Genomic DNA, 19,593 nt, shown 5'->3' with positions numbered 1-19,593 from the left:
AAATAATGGAATGATGATTATGACTTGGCACAGAGAAGAATCCTACTAAATTATGGCACTATAGAAATGGTTGTTTTGTTTTGTTTTGTTTTGTTTTTCTGAGACAGGGTTTTTCTGTGTAGCCCTGGTTTTCTTGGACCTCACTCTGTAGACCAGGTTGGCCTCCAACTGAGAAATCTTCCTGCATCTGCCTCCCAAGTGCTGGGATCACAGGGTTGCATAACAACTGCCTGCAAAAATGTTCTTAAAAGTAATTAGAGAGTTAGTTGTGGGTAAAACACTTACATCAAAATGCTTTGTATTCTTGAGTATTGATAATACAATAAAGAAGCAGAGTGTAGATTCAAGGTCATTTTTTTTTTTCCTGAGAGAATCAATAGTCTAATGGACTAGATGTCTTCATAGACCATATGACCTTGACTGAAAATCTATCTGCTACAGAGAAGGAGGAGAGAGAGAGAGAGAGGAAAGGAAGGAAGGAAGGAAGGAAGGAAGGAAGGAAGGAAGGAAGAAAGGAAGGAAGAAAGAGAAAAAATGAAAGAAAACCAGGCCTAGGCTGTTTATACTGGTTCTATGTGGTTAGCAAGGTAATGGGAACACTTGTATGGCATGTGTAGTCATCTATTTGACATGATTTTGTTACTTTATTCCAAAGTAAGACCCAAGCTTAAGACACCTAGGAAATTGGAGCTAAAATCAGGGAAATGCACTCGAAAGATATGACATTTCTGAGCTGCTTTGCAGAAACCACACCCAACTTGTGAGAGGCTTGTCTGGGATTGGCTGTCCTGGGAAGACTGTAGGCGTGGTCACAGAACTGGAGTATAAAAGACTGAGCATTTGTCCTCACTTGCAGAGATTCTCTAGAGGGAAAAACTTCCTTCTGCTCCCTTAGAAGACTCCAGCAAGATATTTGAAGAGGTCTTTGGAGACATGGTGGTTTCTCTTTCCTTCCCAGAAGGTGAGTCTCACTGTGAGGTCTTTATGTCTTGTGTGTCCCCCAGCAGCCTTGTCATCTCTGGCTGCCCTAGACCTGCATAAGGATGAACAGAGTGTGCTGGAACAGACTTTTGTTGACAAAGGGGCTGCTCTGCCCTTCTAAGAGGTTGAGTCTCATCATAAGGCCTTTTGCAGCTTGCATGTGTAGTGCCAGAAAAGAGTAGTCATCTCCCCAAACCAGACAGGAACTGATGAGATGCAATCTCTGTGTGGCCTTTTTACCAGCTAGCTAGGGCACTACCATGAGCCACTGTCTAGCAGGGAGGCTTTAGGGATGGTGAGCCGTGAATATCTCTCAGGGTAAGAGCTTACAGTAAGCAGCAAGCAGAGGGGTGTGGGTGAGTGTGCAAGCATCTAATTGGCTAGTTTTTGTGCCTGTAACATATTGGTGGGTGCTGGTAGTCATAAGATAAATATCTGCATCTCTCTGCATTAGTGGTTGTTAGGGAGGGTGCACATTATGAACCTTGGGTTGCAGATCTGTTGGAGTAATAACATGGAGACACTGGTCTTGTTGGGGGTATAACCTAGAGACTGGATTAATATTCATGTTTGGTTTGGGATGGGTTGTATGTGAGTGTTTTATTTTTGGGGGGAGGGGGTCGGTTAACTTGGAATGTATTGCTAGGCACTGTCCTGTTAGTTTTCCTGAGGTGAAAGTTAGAAGGAAATGATTTAGAAAGAATGGGCAAGGCCTAAGATTGCATCATTGACAAACAAAACCATATACACTTAGAAAAAAACATGGAACTTGCGGGATAAAAAACAAAGAGGCCACTAGATCCAGAAACTAGTAAGGGTATAACATGAAATAATGACTAAGACTGTGGCATGAAGGTTATTCACTGAGAGTAGAAATGGAAAAAAAAAGTATCAGGTTTCACTGCTTCATAAGGAGATACAACAGTGACTAAGACATATTTTGCTAAAGATGTGTGGTTATTTGTTTGAGTGTGTGTGTGTATGTGTGTGTGTGTGTGTGTGTTTGTTTGTTTGCTTGTTTTCTTTTCTTTGAGGTAATAAAGCCAATTGTTATGAGTTGAAGCCATCATAGGGTGATTGATAACATGCTCAAGGTCAGAATGAAGAATGAGCCATATTGTCTCAAAAACATACAGGAAGGGAGGATTTGCCTGATTTGGTCCACCTAGAGTGAATCTTATTACTGAAGTAAGACTGAATGAACATGATTGAGCTAACTGGGTGATTGAATCACCTACTCAGCAGTTACACCATTAGAGGCAATGGCATTATAAAAATATTCTTTTTGTTTGTTTGTTTGTTTGTTTGTTTGTTTTCAGAGACAGGGCTTTTCGGTGTAGCCCTGGTTTTCTTGGACCTCACTCTGTAGACCAGGGTAGCCTCCAACTGAGAAATCTGCCTGCATCTGCCTCCCAAGTGCTGGGATCACAGGGTTGCATAACAACTGCCTGCAAAATTTTTCTTATAAGTAATTAGAGAGTTAGTTGTGGGTAAAACACTTCCATTAAAATGCTTTGTATTCTGAAGTACTGATAATACACTAAAGAAGCAGAGTGTAGATTCAAGATTATTTTTCTTTTCCTGAGAGAATCTACAGTCTACTTAGTGGACTAGATGTGTTCATAGACCATATGACCTTGACTGGAAATCTATCTGCTCCAAGAAAGAGGAGAGAGAGAGAGAGAGAGAGAGAGAGAGAGAGAGAGAGAGAGAGAGAGAGAGAGAGAGAAGAAAGGAAGGAAGGACAGAGGGAGGGAGGTAGGGAGGGAGAGAGAGAGGGAGGAAGGAAGGAAGGAAGGAAGGAAGGAAGGAAGGAAGGAAGGAAGGAAGGAAGGAAGGAAGGAAGAGAAAAAATGAAGGAAAAACCAGGCCTAGGCTGTTTATACTGGTTCTATGTGGTTAGCAAGTTAATGGGAACACTTGTATGGCATGTGTAGTCATCTATTTGACATGATTTTGTTACTTTATTCCAAAGTAAGACCCAAGCTTAAGATACCTAGGAAATTGGAGCTCAATTCAGGGAAATGCACTCCGAAGAGATGACATTTCTGAGCTGCTTTGCAGAAACCAAACCCAACTTGTGAGAGGCTTGTCTGGGATTGGCTGTCCTGGGAAGATTGTAGGCATGGTCACAAGACTGGAGTATTAAAGACTGAGCATTTGTCCTCACTTGCAGAGACTGGAGGGGAAAATCTTCCTACTGCTCCCTTAGAAGACTCAAGCAAGTTCTTTGAAGAGGTCTTTGGAGACATGGTGTTTGCACGTTCCTTCCCAGAAGGTAAGTCTCACTGTAAGGTCATTAGTCTTGTGTGTCCCCCAGCAGCCTTGTCATCTCTGGCTGCCCTAGACCTGCACAAGGATGAACCGAGTGTGCTGGAACAGACTTTTGTTGACAAAGGGGCTGCTCTGCCCTTCTAAGAGGTTGAGTCTCATCATAAGGCCCTTTGCAGCTTGCATGTGTAGTGCCAGAAAAGAGTAGTCATCCCCCCAAACCAGACAGGAACTGATGAGATGCAATCACTGTGTGGCCTTTTTACCAGCTAGCTAGGGCACTGCCATGAGCCACTGTCTAGCAGGGAGGCTTAGGGGATGGTGAGCCCCGAATATCTCTCCGGGTAAGAGCTTACAGTAAGAGCAAGCAGAGGGGTGTGGGTGAGTGTGCAAGCATCTAATTGGCTAGTTTTTGTGGCCTGTAACATATTGGTGGGTGCTGGTAGTCATAAGCTAAATGTCTGCTTCTCTCTGCATTGGTGGTCATTAGGGAGGGTTCACATTATGAACCTTGGGTTGCAGATCTGTTGGAGTAATAACATGGAGACACTGGTCTTGTTGGGGTTATAACCTAGAGACTGGATTTATGTTCATATTTGGTTTTGGATGGGTTGTATGTGAGTGTTTTATTTTTGGGGGGAGGGGGTAGGTTAACTGGGAATGTATTGCTAGGTATTGTCCTGTTAGTTTTCCTGAGGTGAAAGTTAGAAGGAAATGATTTAGCAGGAATGGGCAAGGCCTAAGATTGCATCATTGACAAACAAAACCATATAAACTTAGAAAAAAAAACATTGAACTTGCGGGATAAAAAACAAAGAGGCCACTAGATCCAGAGACTAGTAAGGGTATAACATGAAATAATGACTAAGACTGTGGCATGAAGGTTATTCACTGAGAGTAGAAATGGAAAAAAAAAAGTATCAGGTTTCACTGCTTCATAAGGAGATACAACAGTGACTAAGACAGATTTTACTAAAGATGTGTGGTTATTTGTTTGAGTGTGTGTGTGTGTGTTTGTTTGTTTTCTTTTCTTTGAGGTAATAAAGCCAATTGTTATGAGTTGAAGCCATCATAGGGTGATTGAAGATAATCTCAAGGTCAGAATGGAGAATGAGCCATATTGTCTCAAAAACATACAGGAAGGGAGGATTTGCCTGGTTTGATCCACCTAGAGTGAATCTTATTACTCAAGTAAGACTGAATGAGCATAATGGAACTAACTGGGTGATTGAATCACCTACTCAGCAGTTACACCATTAGAGGCAATGGCATTATAAAAATATTCTTTTTGTTTGTTTGTGTGTTTGTTTTCGGAGACAGGGTTTTTCGGTGTAGCCCTGTTTTTCTTGGACCTCACTCTGTAGACCAGGGTAGCCTCCAACTGAGAAATCTGCCTGCATCTGCCTCCCAAGTGCTGGGATCACAGGGTTGCATAACAACTGCCTGCAAAATTTTTCTTTTAAGAAATTAGAGAGTTAGTTGTGGGTAAAACACTTCCATTAAAATACTTTGTATTCTGAAGTACTGATAATACACTAAAGAAGCAGAGTGTAGATTCAAGATTTTATTTTTTTCCTGAGAGAATCTACAGTCTACTTAGTGGACTAGATGTCTTCATAGACCATATGACCTTGACTGGAAATCTATCTGCTCCAGAAATAGGAGAGAAAGAGAAAGAGAGAGAGGAAAGGAAGGAAGGGAGGAAGGAAGGGAGGTAGGGAGGGAAGGAGGGAGGGAAGGAAGGAGGGACGGAGAGAGAGAGAGAGAAGAGAGAGAGTGAGAAAAAGATAGAAAGAAAGGAAGGAAGGAAGGAAGGAAGGAAGGAAGGAAGGAAGGAATGAAGAAAGTAAGAAAGGAAGAAAGGAAGAAAGAGAAAAAATGAAGGAAAACCAGGCCTAGGCTGTTTATATTGGTTCTGTGTGGTTAGCAAGGTAATGGGAACACTTGTATGGCATGTGTAGTCATCTATTTGACATGATTTTGTTACTTTATTCCAAAGTAAGACCCAAGCTTAAGACACCTAAGAAATTGGAGCAAAATTCAGGGAAGTGCACTCCAAAGAGATGACATTTCTGAGCTGCTTTGTAGAAACCACACCCAACTTCTGAGAGGCTTGTCTGGGATTGGCTGTCCTGGGAAGACTGTAGGCGTGGTCACAAGACTGGAGTATAAAAGATTGAGCATTTGTCCTTACTTGCAGAGACTGGAGGGGAAAATCTTCCTTCTGCTCCCTTAGAAGACTCCAGCAAGTTCTTTGAAGAGGTCTTTGGAGACATGGTGTTTGCACGTTCCTTCCCAGAAGGTAAGTCTCACTGTAAGGTCATTAGTCTTGTGTGTCCCCCAGCAGCCTTGTCATCTCTGGCTGCCCTAGACCTGCACAAGGATGAACCGAGTGTGCTGGAACAGACTTTTGTTGACAAAGGGGCTGCTCTGCCCTTCTAAGAGGTTGAGTCTCATCATAAGGCCCTTTGCAGCTTGCATGTGTAGTGCCAGAAAAGAGTAGTCATCCCCCCAAATCAGACAGGAACTGATGAGATGCAATCACTGTGTGGCCTTTTTACCAGCTAGCTAGGGCACTGCCATGAGCCACTGTCTAGCAGGGAGGCTTAGGGGATGGTGAGCCCCGAATATCTCTCCGGGTAAGAGCTTACAGTAAGAGCAAGCAGAGGGGTGTGGGTGAGTGTGCAAGCATCTACTTGGCTAGTTTTTGTGGCCTGTAACATATTGGTGGGTGCTGGTAGTCATAAGCTAAATGTCTGCTTCTCTCTGCATTGGTGGTCATTAGGGAGGGTGCACATTATGAACCTTGGGTTGCAGATCTGTTGGAGTAATAACATGGAGACACTGGTCTTGTTGGGGTTATAACCTAGAGACTGGATTTATGTTCATATTTGGTTTTGGATGGGTTGTATGTGAGTGTTTTATTTTTGGGGGGAGGGGGTAGGTTAACTGGGAATGTATTGCTAGGCACTGTCCTGTTAGTTTTCCTGAGGTGAAAGTTAGAAGGAAATGATTTAGCAGGAATGGGCAAGGCCTAAGATTGTATCATTGACAAACAAAACCATATACACTTAGAAAAAAACATTGAACTTGCGGGATAAAATACAAAGAGGCCACTAGATCCAGAAACTAGTAAGGGTATAACATGAAATAATGAGTAAGACAGTGGCATGAAGGTTATTCACTGAGAGTAGAAATGGAAAAAAAAAAGTATCAGGTTTCACTGCTTCATAAGGAGATACAACAGTGACTAAGACCGATTTTGCTAAAGATGTGTGGTTATTTGTTTGAGTGTGTGTGTGTGTGTGTGTATGTGTTTTCTTTTCTTTGAGGTAATAAAGCCAATTGTTATGAGTTGAAGCCATCATAGGGTGATTGAAGATAAGCTCAAGGTCAGAATGAAGAATGAGCCATATTGTCTCAAAAACATACAGGAAGGGAGGATTTGCCTGTTTTGATCCACCTAGAGTGAATCTTATTACTCAAGTAAGACTGAATGAGAAAAATAGAACTAACTGGGTGATTGAATCACCTACTCAGCAGTTACACCATTAGAGGCAGTGGCATTATAAAAATATTCTTTTTGTTTGTTTGTTTGTTTGTTTGTTTTCGGAGACAGGGTATGTTGGTGTAGCCCTGTTTTTCTTGGACCTCACTCTGTAGACCAGGGTAGCCTCCAACTGAGAAATCTGCCTGCATCTGCCTCCCAAGTGCTGGGATCACAGGGTTGCATAACAACTGCCTTCAAATATTTTCTTATAGTAATTAGAGAGTTAGTTGTAGGCAAAACACTTCCATCAAAATGCTTTGTATTCTTGAGTACTGATAATACACTAAAGAAGCAGAGTAGTTTCAAGATTATTTTTTTTTCCTGAGAGAATCTACAGTCTACTTAGTGGACTAGATGTCTTCATAGACCATATGACCTTGACTGGAAATCTATCTGCTCTAAGAAAGAGGAGAGAGAGAGAGAGAGAGAGAGAGAGAGAGAGAGAGAGAGAGAGAGAGAGAGAGGAAATTAAGGAAGGAAGGGGGAGAGAGAGGGAGGGAGGGAGGGAGGGAGAGAGAGAAAGATAGAAAGGAAGGAAGGAAGGAAGGAAGGAAGGAAGGAAGGAAGGAAGGAAGGAAGGAAGGAAGGAAGAAAAAGAATGAAGGAAAACCAAGCCTAGGTTGTTTATACTGGTTCTGTGTGGTTAGCAAGGTAATGGGAACACTTGTATGGCATGTGTAGTCATCTATTTGACATGATTTTGTTACTTTATTCCAAAGTAAGACCCAAGCTTAAGACACCTAAGAAATTGGAGCAAAATTCAGGGAAGTGCACTCCAAAGAGATGACATTTCTGAGCTGCTTTGTAGAAACCACACCCAACTTCTGAGAGGCTTGTCTGGGATTGGCTGTCCTGGGAAGACTGTAGGCGTGGTCACAAGACTGGAGTATAAAAGACTGAGCATTTGTCCTTACTTGCAGAGACTGGAGGGGAAAATCTTCCTTCTGCTCCCTTAGAAGACTCCAGCAAGTTCTTTGAAGAGGTCTTTGGAGACATGGTGGTTGCTCTTTCCTTCCCAGAAGGTAAGTCTCACTGTAAGGTCTTTAGTCTTGTGTGTCCCCCAGCAGCCTTGTCATCTCTGGCTGCCCTAGACCTGCATAAGGATGAATTGAGTGTGCTGGGACAGACTTTTGTTGACAAAGGGGCTGCTCTGCCCTTCTAAGAGGTTGAGTCTCATCATAAGGCCTTTTGCAGCTTGCATGTGTAGTGCCAGAAAAGAGTAGTCATCTCCCCAAACCAGACAGGAACTGATGAGATGCAATCACTGTGTGGCCTTTTTACCAGCTAGCTAGGGCACTGCCATGAGCCACTGTCTAGCAGGGAGACTTTGGGAAGTGTGAGCCCTGATTATCTCTCAGTGTAAGAGTTTACAGTAAGCAGCAAGCAGAGGGGTGTGGGTGAGTGTGCAAGTATCTAATTGGCTAGTTTTGTAGCCTCTAAATATTGGTGGGTGCTGGGAGTCATAGGCTAGATTTCTGCTTCCCTCTGCATTGGTGGTCACTAGGGAGGAAGCAGGTTATGAACCTTGGGTGTCATATCTGTTTGAGTATAAACGTGGAGACACTGCTCTTGTTGGGGTTGGAACCTAGAGACTGGCTTTATGTTCATGTTTGGTTTTGGATGGGTTGTATTTTAATTGGGAGTTTAGGGGGCAGTTAACTTGGAAAGTAATTCTAGACACTGTCCTGTTAGTTATCCCTGATGTGAAAGTTAGGTCAGGTTTTCTAGAATGGAGTCTGAAGGTAAAGGATTTGGCCACTGGCATACCCTAAAGTCTCTTTCTGTTCTTATCCCATAGCAGATCCAGCACTATCATCTCCTGATGCCCCAGAGCTGCATCAGGATGAAGCTCAGGTGGTGGAGGAGCTAACTACCAATGGAAAGCACAGTCTGAGTTGGGAGAGTCCCCAAGGACCAGGATGCGGGCTCCAGAACACAGGCAACAGCTGCTACCTGAACGCAGCCCTGCAGTGCTTGACACACACACCACCTCTAGCTGACTACATGCTGTCCCAGGAGCACAGTCAAACCTGTTGTTCCCCAGAAGGCTGTAAGATGTGTGCTATGGAAGCCCATGTGACCCAGAGTCTCCTGCACTCTCACTCGGGGGATGTCATGAAGCCCTCCCAGATTTTGACCTCTGCCTTCCACAAGCACCAGCAGGAAGATGCCCATGAGTTTCTCATGTTCACCTTGGAAACAATGCATGAATCCTGCCTTCAAGTGCACAGACAATCAGATCCCACCCCTCAGGATACGTCACCCATTCATGACATATTTGGAGGCTGGTGGAGGTCTCAGATCAAGTGTCTCCATTGCCAGGGCACCTCACATACCTTCGATCCCTTCCTGGATGTCCCCCTGGATATCAGCTCAGCTCAGAGTGTAAATCAAGCCTTGTGGGATACAGGGAAGTCAGAAGAGCTACTTGGAGAGAATGCCTACTACTGTGGTAGGTGTAGACAGAAGATGCCAGCTTCTAAGACCCTGCATGTTCATATTGCTCCAAAGGTACTCCTGCTAGTGTTAAAGCGCTTCTCAGCCTTCACGGGTAACAAGTTAGACAGAAAAGTAAGCTACCCGGAGTTCCTTGACCTGAAGCCATACCTGTCTGAGCCTACTGGAGGACCTTTGCCTTATGCCCTCTATGCCGTCCTGGTCCATGATGGTGCGACTTCTAACAGTGGACATTACTTCTGTTGTGTCAAAGCTGGTCATGGGAAGTGGTACAAGATGGATGATACTAAGGTCACCAGGTGTGATGTGACTTCTGTCCTGAATGAGAATGCCTATGTGCTCTTCTATGTGCAGCAGACCGACCTCAAACAGGTCAGTATTGACATGCCAGAGGGCAGAGTACATGAGGTTCTTGACCCTAAATACCAGCTGAAGAAATCCCGGAGAAAAAAGCGTAAGAAGCAATGCCATTGCACAGATGATGCCGGAGAGGCATGCGAAAACAGGGAGAAGAGAGCAAAGAAAGAAACCTCCTTAGGGGAGGGGAAAGTGCCTCAGGAAGTGAACCACGAGAAAGCTGGGCAGAAACATGGGAATACCAAACTCGTGCCTCAGGAACAGAACCACCAGAGAGCTGGGCAGAACCTCAGGAATACTGAAGTTGAACTTGATCTGCCTGTTGATGCAATTGTGATTCACCAGCCCAGATCCACAGCAAACTGGGGCACGGATGCTCCAGACAAAGAGAATCAACCCTGGCACAATGGTGACAGGCTCCTCACCTCTCAGGGCCTCATGAGCCCTGGGCAGCTCTGTAGTCAGGGTGGGAGATGAAGATCGAAGAAGGGGAAGAACAAGAACAAGCAAGGGCAGAGGCTTCTGCTTGTTTGCTAGTGCTCACCCACCCACTCACACAGGCTCCTGTGGACACACTGTTGACCCAAGGTGCCTGGAACAAGAGGTTTGGATCTCTGTTTCAGGCAGGGACAATGCCTTACCCTTCACGTGGGGTCCACATTTCCTCTGGGTCCTTGCCTGTTTTTGCTGACTGACTCTCTGATCGTTTGAATGTGGAAAAAATGCCCAGGATGTTGGTACAGGTTAAAGACAACAAGCTGGACACCCGGGGGAGGTCTGCATAGCCTCTCCTGCAACTCATAGGATCTGAGAAGCATAGATACTAAATCACCACACTGGAGCTTTCTTTTCTTTCCTTTCCTTTTCTTTTCTTTTCTTTTCTTTTCTTTTCTTTTCTTTTCTTTCCTTTTCTTTCCTTTCCTTTTTTTTAAAATTTTTTTTTGTTATTAGATATTTTCTTTATTTACATTTCAAATGCTATCCCAAAAGTTCCCTAAACCCTCCCCCCACCCTGCCACCCTACCCACCCACTCCCACTTCTTGGCCCTAGAGTTCCCATGTACCGGGGCATATAAAGTTTGCAAGACCAAGGAGCCTCTCTTCCCAATGACGGCCAATTAGGCCACCTTCTGCTACCTATGCAGCTAGAGACCCTAAGAGAACACACTGGAGCTCTTGAGGTTTGGAGTTTTCGCTCAGGCAACAAGTTGCTTGTCAACTGCCCTTTCTAACCACTTACCCAGAAAATGTGTAGTTCACACTGTAGAGATAGATGTTCTTATTCTTTGTGTGTGATTGACAGTTCTTTGGTCAAATAAATTCTGTTACTTCACAATCTTGTCTGCTTCTTTTTTTTTTTTGTTTTTTTGTTTTTCAAGACAGGGTTTCTCTGTATAGCCCTGGCTGTCCTGGAGCTCACTTTGTAGACCAGGCTGGCCTCGAACTCAGAAATCTGCCTGCCTCTGCCTCCTGAGTGATGGGATTGAAGGCATGTGCCACCACGCCCGGCTTGTCTGCTCCTTTATTGTTCTGTTTTCTTTTCCTTTGTTATGTTATGTTATGTTTTGTTCTTATCATGAATGTAAATCAGTATGGTATACTCTTGGAAGAGTGTACTGAACCTGGTTATAACATGGTCTCATAGATGTAGACAGGAATCATCACTCACAGGTTTTTTAAATGAGGATTATTTTCTCCCAGAGAGTTACTACCTACCCTGTCTGTGGTGGGAGGTCATGGGCACCACTGAACTCCTGGCTTCTAGACTCAGGCTGTGAGATTGAAAGAGAAAGGTTGAGAATCAGCACCTGTGTGGCATCAGGTGTTCATCAAAGACTGATGGAAAAGGTGGAGGTAGGACTTGCAGAGTCTCTGACTGCCAAACTGCTTGAGTTCCATCCATGTTTCTACCAAAGACTCCATCAGCCTCAGTGTGCCTTCTGGTCACATGGGCCTCAAGTTCTTCTTAAGCCTGTTAAGAAGCTGGAAGAAGACAAATTCTGCTATTGGAATGAAAAGTTTGCCTCTTTGTAGGAGAGGAAGTACCACTCTGAACGATATACAGAGTTGGTAATTGGTGCAATGAAAAATGCTTACTAAACACAACTTGATTATTGGGTACACAAGCTTATTATGGTGTTCTCAACCTGTAGGTCTCAGCCTCTCTGGGGATGAATGGCTCTTTCACAAGGGTTGCATATCAGATATTCACCTGGAAATTCAACAACAGTGGCAAAGTCACAGTAACAAAGGAGCATGGGAAACAACATTATACTTGGGTGGGGTCACACTATGAAGAAGTTTATTGAAACTTCAGACGGCATCAGAGGAAGATTGAGAACCACTGTTCCAGGACCACATAGGAGAGACTCTGAAGTGGAGAAATCCATTTCAAACCCAACAACATTACATAGCAGTGTTCAGAACATCCATATGGAACTGATTAGATATGATATGGGAACTGATTAGATATGATATGGGAAGAGGGCAAGTAGGTAGAATACCACCCAATGTAAGGGCATTTGTGTGGCTGTGTTTAAACCAGACCCATCATGAGAGGCCCCAATATGAAGGCCCCAGGCTTGGCTTTCTTTTCACACTGTGTATATTGCTAAAAGATGGCAATCTGCAGAAATAGCCACAGACACCAGAACTCTCCCATCATCTCCCACTTTCTTAACAGCATAGCCTGATTGGTTTTTCCAAGTTTTCTGAAATGCTATGTGAATAGTGAACAATTCCTTATAAGTTTGATAAAATACAATTTCAATATAATGGAGTGCTCAGTATTTCTCAGCACACCCAAAGATTTTAGTAACTTGAACATTCCTCTAAAATTAATACCTTGTTCATTTGGGGTTAGTATATTAGACAGAAAGCAATTGACATTCTGTATATATCTTGCCTTCAAGAACAGTCTGATAATTTACACAATTCCTGACTGGAAGTAATAAGGGAAATGAACTGTGGCTGCATGGCGGAGGTAAAGAATTTAGAGGTAATGTGCAAGGTCTACATTTGTATCATTGATATTCAACCATAAAAACCAGAAGATAAATTTGAACTTAAGTGGCAATATTATTAAAACTGTTGTGTGAATTTTGTTCACTCTGTTTCAAAATGGAGAAAAACAAAATCAGGTTTCACTGCTTCATAAGGAGATACAACTTACCAGGACAAATTTTGATTCAGATGTAGCTTATTTTGTGTGTGTTTATTGTGTGAAGTGTGTGTGTGTGTGTGTGTGTGTGTGTGTGTGTGTGTGTTTTGTTTGAGGGTTGTGTTTGTGTGTGTGTGTGTATGTTTGTGTATGTGTCTATTTGATACAGGTAATGGCACCCAACTGAGTGATCATGAGCTGAAGCCATCATGGGATGAGACAAAGCTCAAGGTCAATTTGGACCATTTTGTGACAGGAAAAGTTGGTGAACCCCCAAAAGACCACCTAAGAATGATTCCCATGCAATTGCATTGTGGTTGCATTATTCAAGCGAGACAAGAGATGGGTATCATTGCACACATCTGACTGGGAAGCCATTATGGCCTTTAATATAGTTGTCTCTTGCTGGGAACCAAATCATAAACTTAAGTTCTGGTTTTTGTTGTTTGGGTTTTTTTTTTTTAATTCATTGGGTTTTTTTTTTTTTTTGGTTTGTTTGTTTGTTTATTGATGGTTGTTAGGAAGTGAAGTGCCAGGGGCAGGATTGTTACCTGGGGGTGCAGATTTGTTGGGAAATAACCTGGAACTGGTGTTACACCTGGGTATTTTTGGGAGGTAACCTGCTGGAAACTAGTGCTTGACACAGGTCTTATTGGGGTAGGGGGTAACCTGGAAACTGGTAATAGGTACTGGCCTGTTAGTTAACTGGTGTTCAACCTTAGGTCAGGTGCTTTAAGACAGTTTTCTAAGAAATCAAAGGATCTGGACTCTCAAACACAAATAACCCTGTTCTCAAAAATAAACAGAAATGTTGGATTTGCCTGGTATGATCCACCTAAAAGGTAATCTTATCACTCCAGTGGGAGTGTGTCAGCAGGATGGAATTAGCAGGGTGACTGAATCACCTGCCAAGTGGATATACAGTCAAGGACTGAAAAAAAAAACACTATAAAATATCATTATAATTAATTACAGAATTCTTTGTGTAGATTCCCAACAACATAATGCTTGGGCCTAAGCCCCTACTGATAAACACTAAAGAAACAGACTGTAGGTTCATGGTCATTTTTTACCCCAATGTTAACTGCAGTCTATTCAGTAGATTAGATGACATCTTCCATTAAAATACCTTAACTGGGCCATAAGAATTAGACTGCTTTGAAAAGTGTAGCAATATTAGAAAGAAAAAATATAAAATATAAGGTTCAATTACTATAGGGGTGCTAGGAAGTGAAACAGAACTGAATCCTATCTTCTAGGAGATAACAGATTAAGGTATTTGGGGGCAAGATCCTACCCAGTTAAATTTACATCCTGGTATGATGGCTGTAGTGGCTATTCCTGGTTGCCAACTTGACTATATCTGGAATGAACTACAATCCAGAATTGGAAGGCTCACCAGTGACCCTAATCTGGAGGCTGGGAGATAGAAGTTTCTGACCTGGATCTTGGTATGGAGATCTTGAGGCATAGTGGCTATGGATTCCTGAAGATTAAGACATGGAGATCTCTGAGTTCAAGGTCATCTGGGATTAAAGGTGTGGTGGCACACACCTTTAATCTGGGCTACACCTTCTGCTGGAGACCATATAAGGACATTGGAAGAAGGAAGGCTCTCTCTCTCTCTCCTTCACCTGCTTGCTGTATGGGACTGAGCAACTCCTAGATCCTTGGACTTCCATTCACAGCTGCTACTGACAATTGTTTGGAGTTGGACTGCAGTCTGTGAGCCATAAATAAATTCCTTTACTATATAGACACTACCCATAAGTTCTGTGACTCTAGAGAAGCCTGACTAATACAGAAGTTGGTACCAGAAGAGGAGTATTGCTGTGATAGACCTGACCATGCTTTTATTTGAAAAAAATATGGATTTTGGGCTTTGGATTGGGAACTCAGTTGAATGCTTTTAATGGGACTTAATGGGTCATCCTAGTAGGAATATGGAAGAGTGTGTTGCTCAGAGTAATTTGAATTGTGTTGACCTGGCCCAAGAGATTTTAAAGGAGAAGAATTTCAGAATGTAGCATAAAGACTGTTTTTGTGGTATTGTGGTGAAGAATGTGGCTACTTTTTGCCCTTTTCTGAAAAGTTTTCCTGAGGCTAAGGTGAAGAGACTCAGAAAATTGCATTGACAAAGGAAGTTTCCAAAAAGCCCAGCACAAGGCAGGAGTAGTGGCACATGCCTTTAATCCCAGCACTCAGGAGATAGAGGCAGGCAGATTTCTCAAAAATCCAAAAAAAAAAAAAAAAAAAAAAAAAAAAAAAACAGAACAAAACAAAACAAAAAGCCATCAGAGACTTTGTTCTCTGTTTATGTCTCATGAAGAGCGTTTAGAAGAAGCATAGCAAGCTTAGAAAGGAAAGATGTAAAATAAATGATTCAAGCAGTAATGTGGCACCAGGAAGTGAAATGGAAATTAATTCTATTTTCTAGGAGATAACAGATTAAGGTACTTGGGGGCAAGATCCTACCCAGCTAAATTTAGATCCAGGCATGGTTGTCCATACCTTTAATCCCAGGAGACAAAGCCAAACAGATCTCTGATTTCAAGGCCAACCTGGGACAAAGCAGGTTCCAGTTTAAGCTTAACACCAGTCATGGTGGTACACACCTTTAATCCAAGAAGTACAGGAGACAGAGCCAAGAAGATTTCTCAGTTAAAGGTCAATCTATAGAGTAAATTCCTGGAAACCCAAGCTTAGACAGAGAGGGAGTTTAAACACAGAAAGGTGGTAATTCCATAAAGGGGACCACTTTCCATTTCCTGCAAGCAGCAGAACTTGACAACTTCAGTCATGTAGCTCTGGCTTTAGATTGAAAAATAGAACTGATTACTGGGACAATTGCTGGTTAGCTGGAGCTAGGAAATTAACTATGATTAGGAAGAGACCAGCCTCAATTATATGTCCTTAAAAATGTTCCCTAAATCTTGGTGTCCATTCAAAGCAGTAAAACCCTAACAAAGATACTTATTAATGGATAAATCCACTAAGAAGACATTCTAATTCTAAACATCTGTGCACTAAATACAAGTACACCCAAGTTCATAAAACACTATTAGTTCATAATGTTGTTCCACCTATAGGGTTGCAGATCCCTTTAGCTCCTTGGGTACTTTCTCTAGCTTCTCCATTGGGGACCCTGTGATCCATCCAATAGCCGACTGTGAGCATCCACTTCTGTGTTTCCTAGGCCCCGGCATAGTCTCACAAAAGACAGCTATATCAGGGTCCGAACTTACCAGTACCCCGAGCTCTTGACTCTAGCTGCATATGTATCCAAAGATGGCCTAGTTGGCCATCACTGGAAAGAGAGGCCCACTGGACATGCAAACTTTATATGCCCCAGTACAGGGGAACGCCAGGGCCAAAAAGTGGGAGTGGGTGGGTAGGGGAGTGGGGGGGGGGGAGGGTATGGGGAACATTTGGGATAGCATTGGAAATGTAAATGAGGAAAATACCTAATAAAAATATTTAAAAAACCACTATTATAGCTCAAATTACATATTGGAATTATACAAAGATAGGAGGAGACTTTAGTATTCCACTCTCACCAATAGACAAAATCTAAACAGAAAAGCTGCAGCTAATTGATGCTATAAATCAAAGGTAACTAAAATGTATTTACAGAAGATTACACAAACACAAAAGAATATACCTTTTGCTTGGTACCTTATGGAATGTTCTCCAAAACTGAACACACACTTGGGCACAAATCAAGTCTCAACAAATATAAAAAATTGAAATAACTCCCTGCATCCTGACCACCATAGATTAAAGCTGGTTAACAACAACAGGAGAAAAACCAGAAAGCTTACAACCTCACAGAAACCTAACAACTCACTATTGAAAGAAATAAAATGTCTCAAGACAGAATTTAAGAAAGAAATGAAAACTGAATATACACAATATAATGGACACCATGAAAGTAGTTCTAAGTGGTAAGTTCCAAGCACTAAGTGCCTAGATGAAACATTGCCAATATCTCACTCTAGTCACTGAGCAGCATACCTCAAAGTTCAAAAAAATATATATATATTGTAAGAAATGATTAAACTCGTGCCTGAAATCAATAAAATAGAAACAACAAGAACAATACAATCAATGAATGAAAGAATTGCTTCTTTAAGAAAAATCAGTAAGAATGGCAATCTATTCAAAGAATAGTTAATGTCAATACCTTTCAAATTATTCTACAAAATAGAAACAGAAGGAACATTGCCTAAATAATTTTACAAAAGTACAGTTACACTGATACCAAAAATCACATAAAGATACTGCAAAGAAAGAAAATTATGGAACCATTTCTCTTATGAACATAGATACAAAAATACTCAATAAATATTTATGAATGCATACCAAAAAGTCCATCCATCATATTCAAGTAGCCTTTATTCCATAGACCAAAGGATGGTTCAACATATGTAAATCAATAAATGTAATCTACTATATAAACAAACTGAAAGACAAGACACTACCATAAAAGGATCCAAATAGATCTATACTTAATCATCCTGAGCAAAACTCAACACCAAATAAAAGAGCTCAATGTATAACCAGATACACTAATCCTGAAAGAAAAGAATGTAGGGAATAGCTCTGAATTTGTACAGGCACAGGAGGAGACATTCTGAACAGAGCATTAGCACAGGCACTAAGAACATCAGTTAATTATTTGATGAAATTATTTAATAGAAAATTTCAAAATAAAGGGAGAGAAGTTTTTACTGTATCAGGTTTGCAAAATACTTCTCAAATAGTTATTAATTGTAGCAGTCTATATGTTACCTCCCTCATTTCCCTCTTGTCTACCTCTATCAGCCACTCAAGTGGCTGATAAACACTTAAAGAGATTCGTGACATTCCTCTCCCTTTTCCTTAACCCACCCATTCCTGGTCCTGGCATTCCCCTATACTGGGGCACAGAGCCTTCACAGGACAAAAGACATCCTCCCAATGATGACTGACTAGGCTATCCTTGGCTACACATACAGCTAGGGCCTTATGAAAAGGAAAACCTTCTGCATGGCAAAGGGTCATTTGGACAAAGCAGCAGCCTATAGAGTGGAACTTTTTTTTTTTTTTCTTACTACACCAACTACATCTCCAATACAAGATTCACATGAGAAATACATAAGGTACTAAAAAGTTAAATATCAAGAAAACATAACACTCAGTTTTAAAAATTGCATACAGGTGGATAATGACTGGACTGTAAGAAAAAGATTAAAGAATAATAATAATAATAATAATTTTTAAAATTCCCTACAGATCTAAACAGAAAATTCTCAAAAGAGGAAACTCAAGTGGCTGATAAACACCTAAAGAGATGTGCAACATCCCTAGTCATTAGGGAAATGCAAATCAAAAGTACTTTGAGATTTCAACTTACACCCATCAGAATTACAAAGATCAGTAACACAAGTGACAGTTTATGCTCACAAAGATATGGAGGAAACGGAACCCTCATTCATTGCTGATGGGTATACAAACTTGTACATCCACTGTGGAAATTAGTTTGGCAATTTCTCAGGAATACAGGAATCAATCTACCTCAAGATTCAGCCATGCCACTTTTGGACAAAGACTCAAAGACACTTAATCCCACCTCAAAAACCCTTGCTCAACCATGTTTGTTGCTGCTACTTACGATAGCCAGAAATCGGAAAAAACTAATGGCCTTCAACTGAAGCGTATTTTAAAAATGTTGTACAGTTAAACGATGGAGCATTACCCAGCCATTAAGAAAGAAGAGGAATTGTGAATTTCAGGGACATCTACGGAACTTGAAAAAAAAAGTCATCCTGAGTGATGAAAACTATATCAAGAAAAAAAAGATGCATGGAATAATATTAATATTTTTGTATCTGTTGAGGCCTGTTTTGTGACCAATTATATGGTCAATTTTGGAGGAGGTACCATGAGGTGCTGAAAGAAGGTATATCCTTTTGTTTTAGGATAAAATGTACTGTAGTTATCTGTTAAATCCATTTGTTTCATAACTTCTGTTAGTGTCCATGTGTCTCTGTTTAGTTTCTGTTTCCAGGATCTGTCCATTGGTGAGAATGGGGTGTTGAAGTCTCCCACTATTACTGTGTGAGGTGCAATGTATGCTTTGAGCTTTACTAAGGTTTCTTTAGTGAATGTGGCTGTCTTTGCATTTGGAGCATAGTTAGAATTGAGCGTTTGCCTTGGTAGATTTTACCTTTGATGAGTATGAAGTGTCTCTCCTTGTCTTTTTTGATAACTTTGGTTTGGAATTAAATTTATTTGATATTAGAGTGGCTACTCCAGCTTGTTTCTTTGGACCATTTGCTTGGAGAGTTATTTTCCAGCCTTATACTCTGAGGTAGTGTCTTACTTTATCCCTGAGGTGGGTTTTCTGCAAGCTGCAAATTGTTGGGTCCTGTTTGTGTAGCCAGTCTATTAGTCTATGTCTTTTTATTGGGGAATGGAGTCCATTGACATTAAGATATATTAATGAAAAGTAATTGTTGCTTCCTGTAATTTTTGTTGTTAGAGTTGGTATTCTGTTCTTGTGGCTATCTTCTTTTAGGTTTGTTGAAGGATTACTTTCGTGTTTTTTTCAGGGTATAGTTTCCATCTTTGTGTTGGTGTTTTCCCTTTATTATACTTTGAAAGGCTGGTTTCATGGAAAGATTTTGTGTGAATTTTGTTTTGTCATGGCATATTTTGGTTTATCCATCTATGGTAATTGAGCGTTTTGCTGGGTATAGTAGCTTGGCCTGGCATTTGTGTTCTCTTATTGTCTGTAAAACATCTGTCCAGGATCTTCTGGCTTTCATAGTCTCTG

The 19,593-nt window shown here is 41.5% G+C and overlaps 1 protein-coding gene across 3 annotated transcripts; it reads left to right on the top strand.

Annotated features, from left to right (window-relative positions):
* Positions 1-933: 933 nt before the first annotated feature.
* On the top strand, positions 934-10,443 carry Usp17le (ubiquitin specific peptidase 17-like E). 3 transcript variants are annotated; one of them, NM_001256973.1, is made up of 3 exons: positions 934-961; positions 7,723-7,824; positions 8,601-10,355. In NM_001256973.1, exons 1-3 carry the CDS (start codon positions 934-936, stop codon positions 10,091-10,093), a joined length of 1,623 nt encoding a protein of 540 aa, NP_001243902.1. In that variant the 3' UTR covers positions 10,094-10,355. The 3 variants fall into 3 exon arrangements, with proteins under 3 accessions (NP_001243902.1, XP_011240180.1, XP_017177923.1); XM_017322434.1 differs by lacking the exon at positions 934-961 and adding an exon at positions 5,461-5,554 and having other exon boundaries at positions 8,601-10,443; XM_011241878.2 differs by lacking the exon at positions 7,723-7,824 and having other exon boundaries at positions 8,601-10,443.
* Positions 10,444-19,593: the final 9,150 nt, after the last annotated feature.

The sequence above is a fragment of the Mus musculus genome, chromosome 7 (genome assembly GCF_000001635.26).
Source record: "Mus musculus strain C57BL/6J chromosome 7, GRCm38.p6 C57BL/6J".
In the NCBI taxonomy this organism is placed as follows: Eukaryota; Metazoa; Chordata; class Mammalia; order Rodentia; family Muridae; genus Mus; species Mus musculus.
The sequence above is the reverse complement of the archived record's forward strand: the minus strand, read 5'-3'. Positions and strand labels throughout refer to the sequence as shown.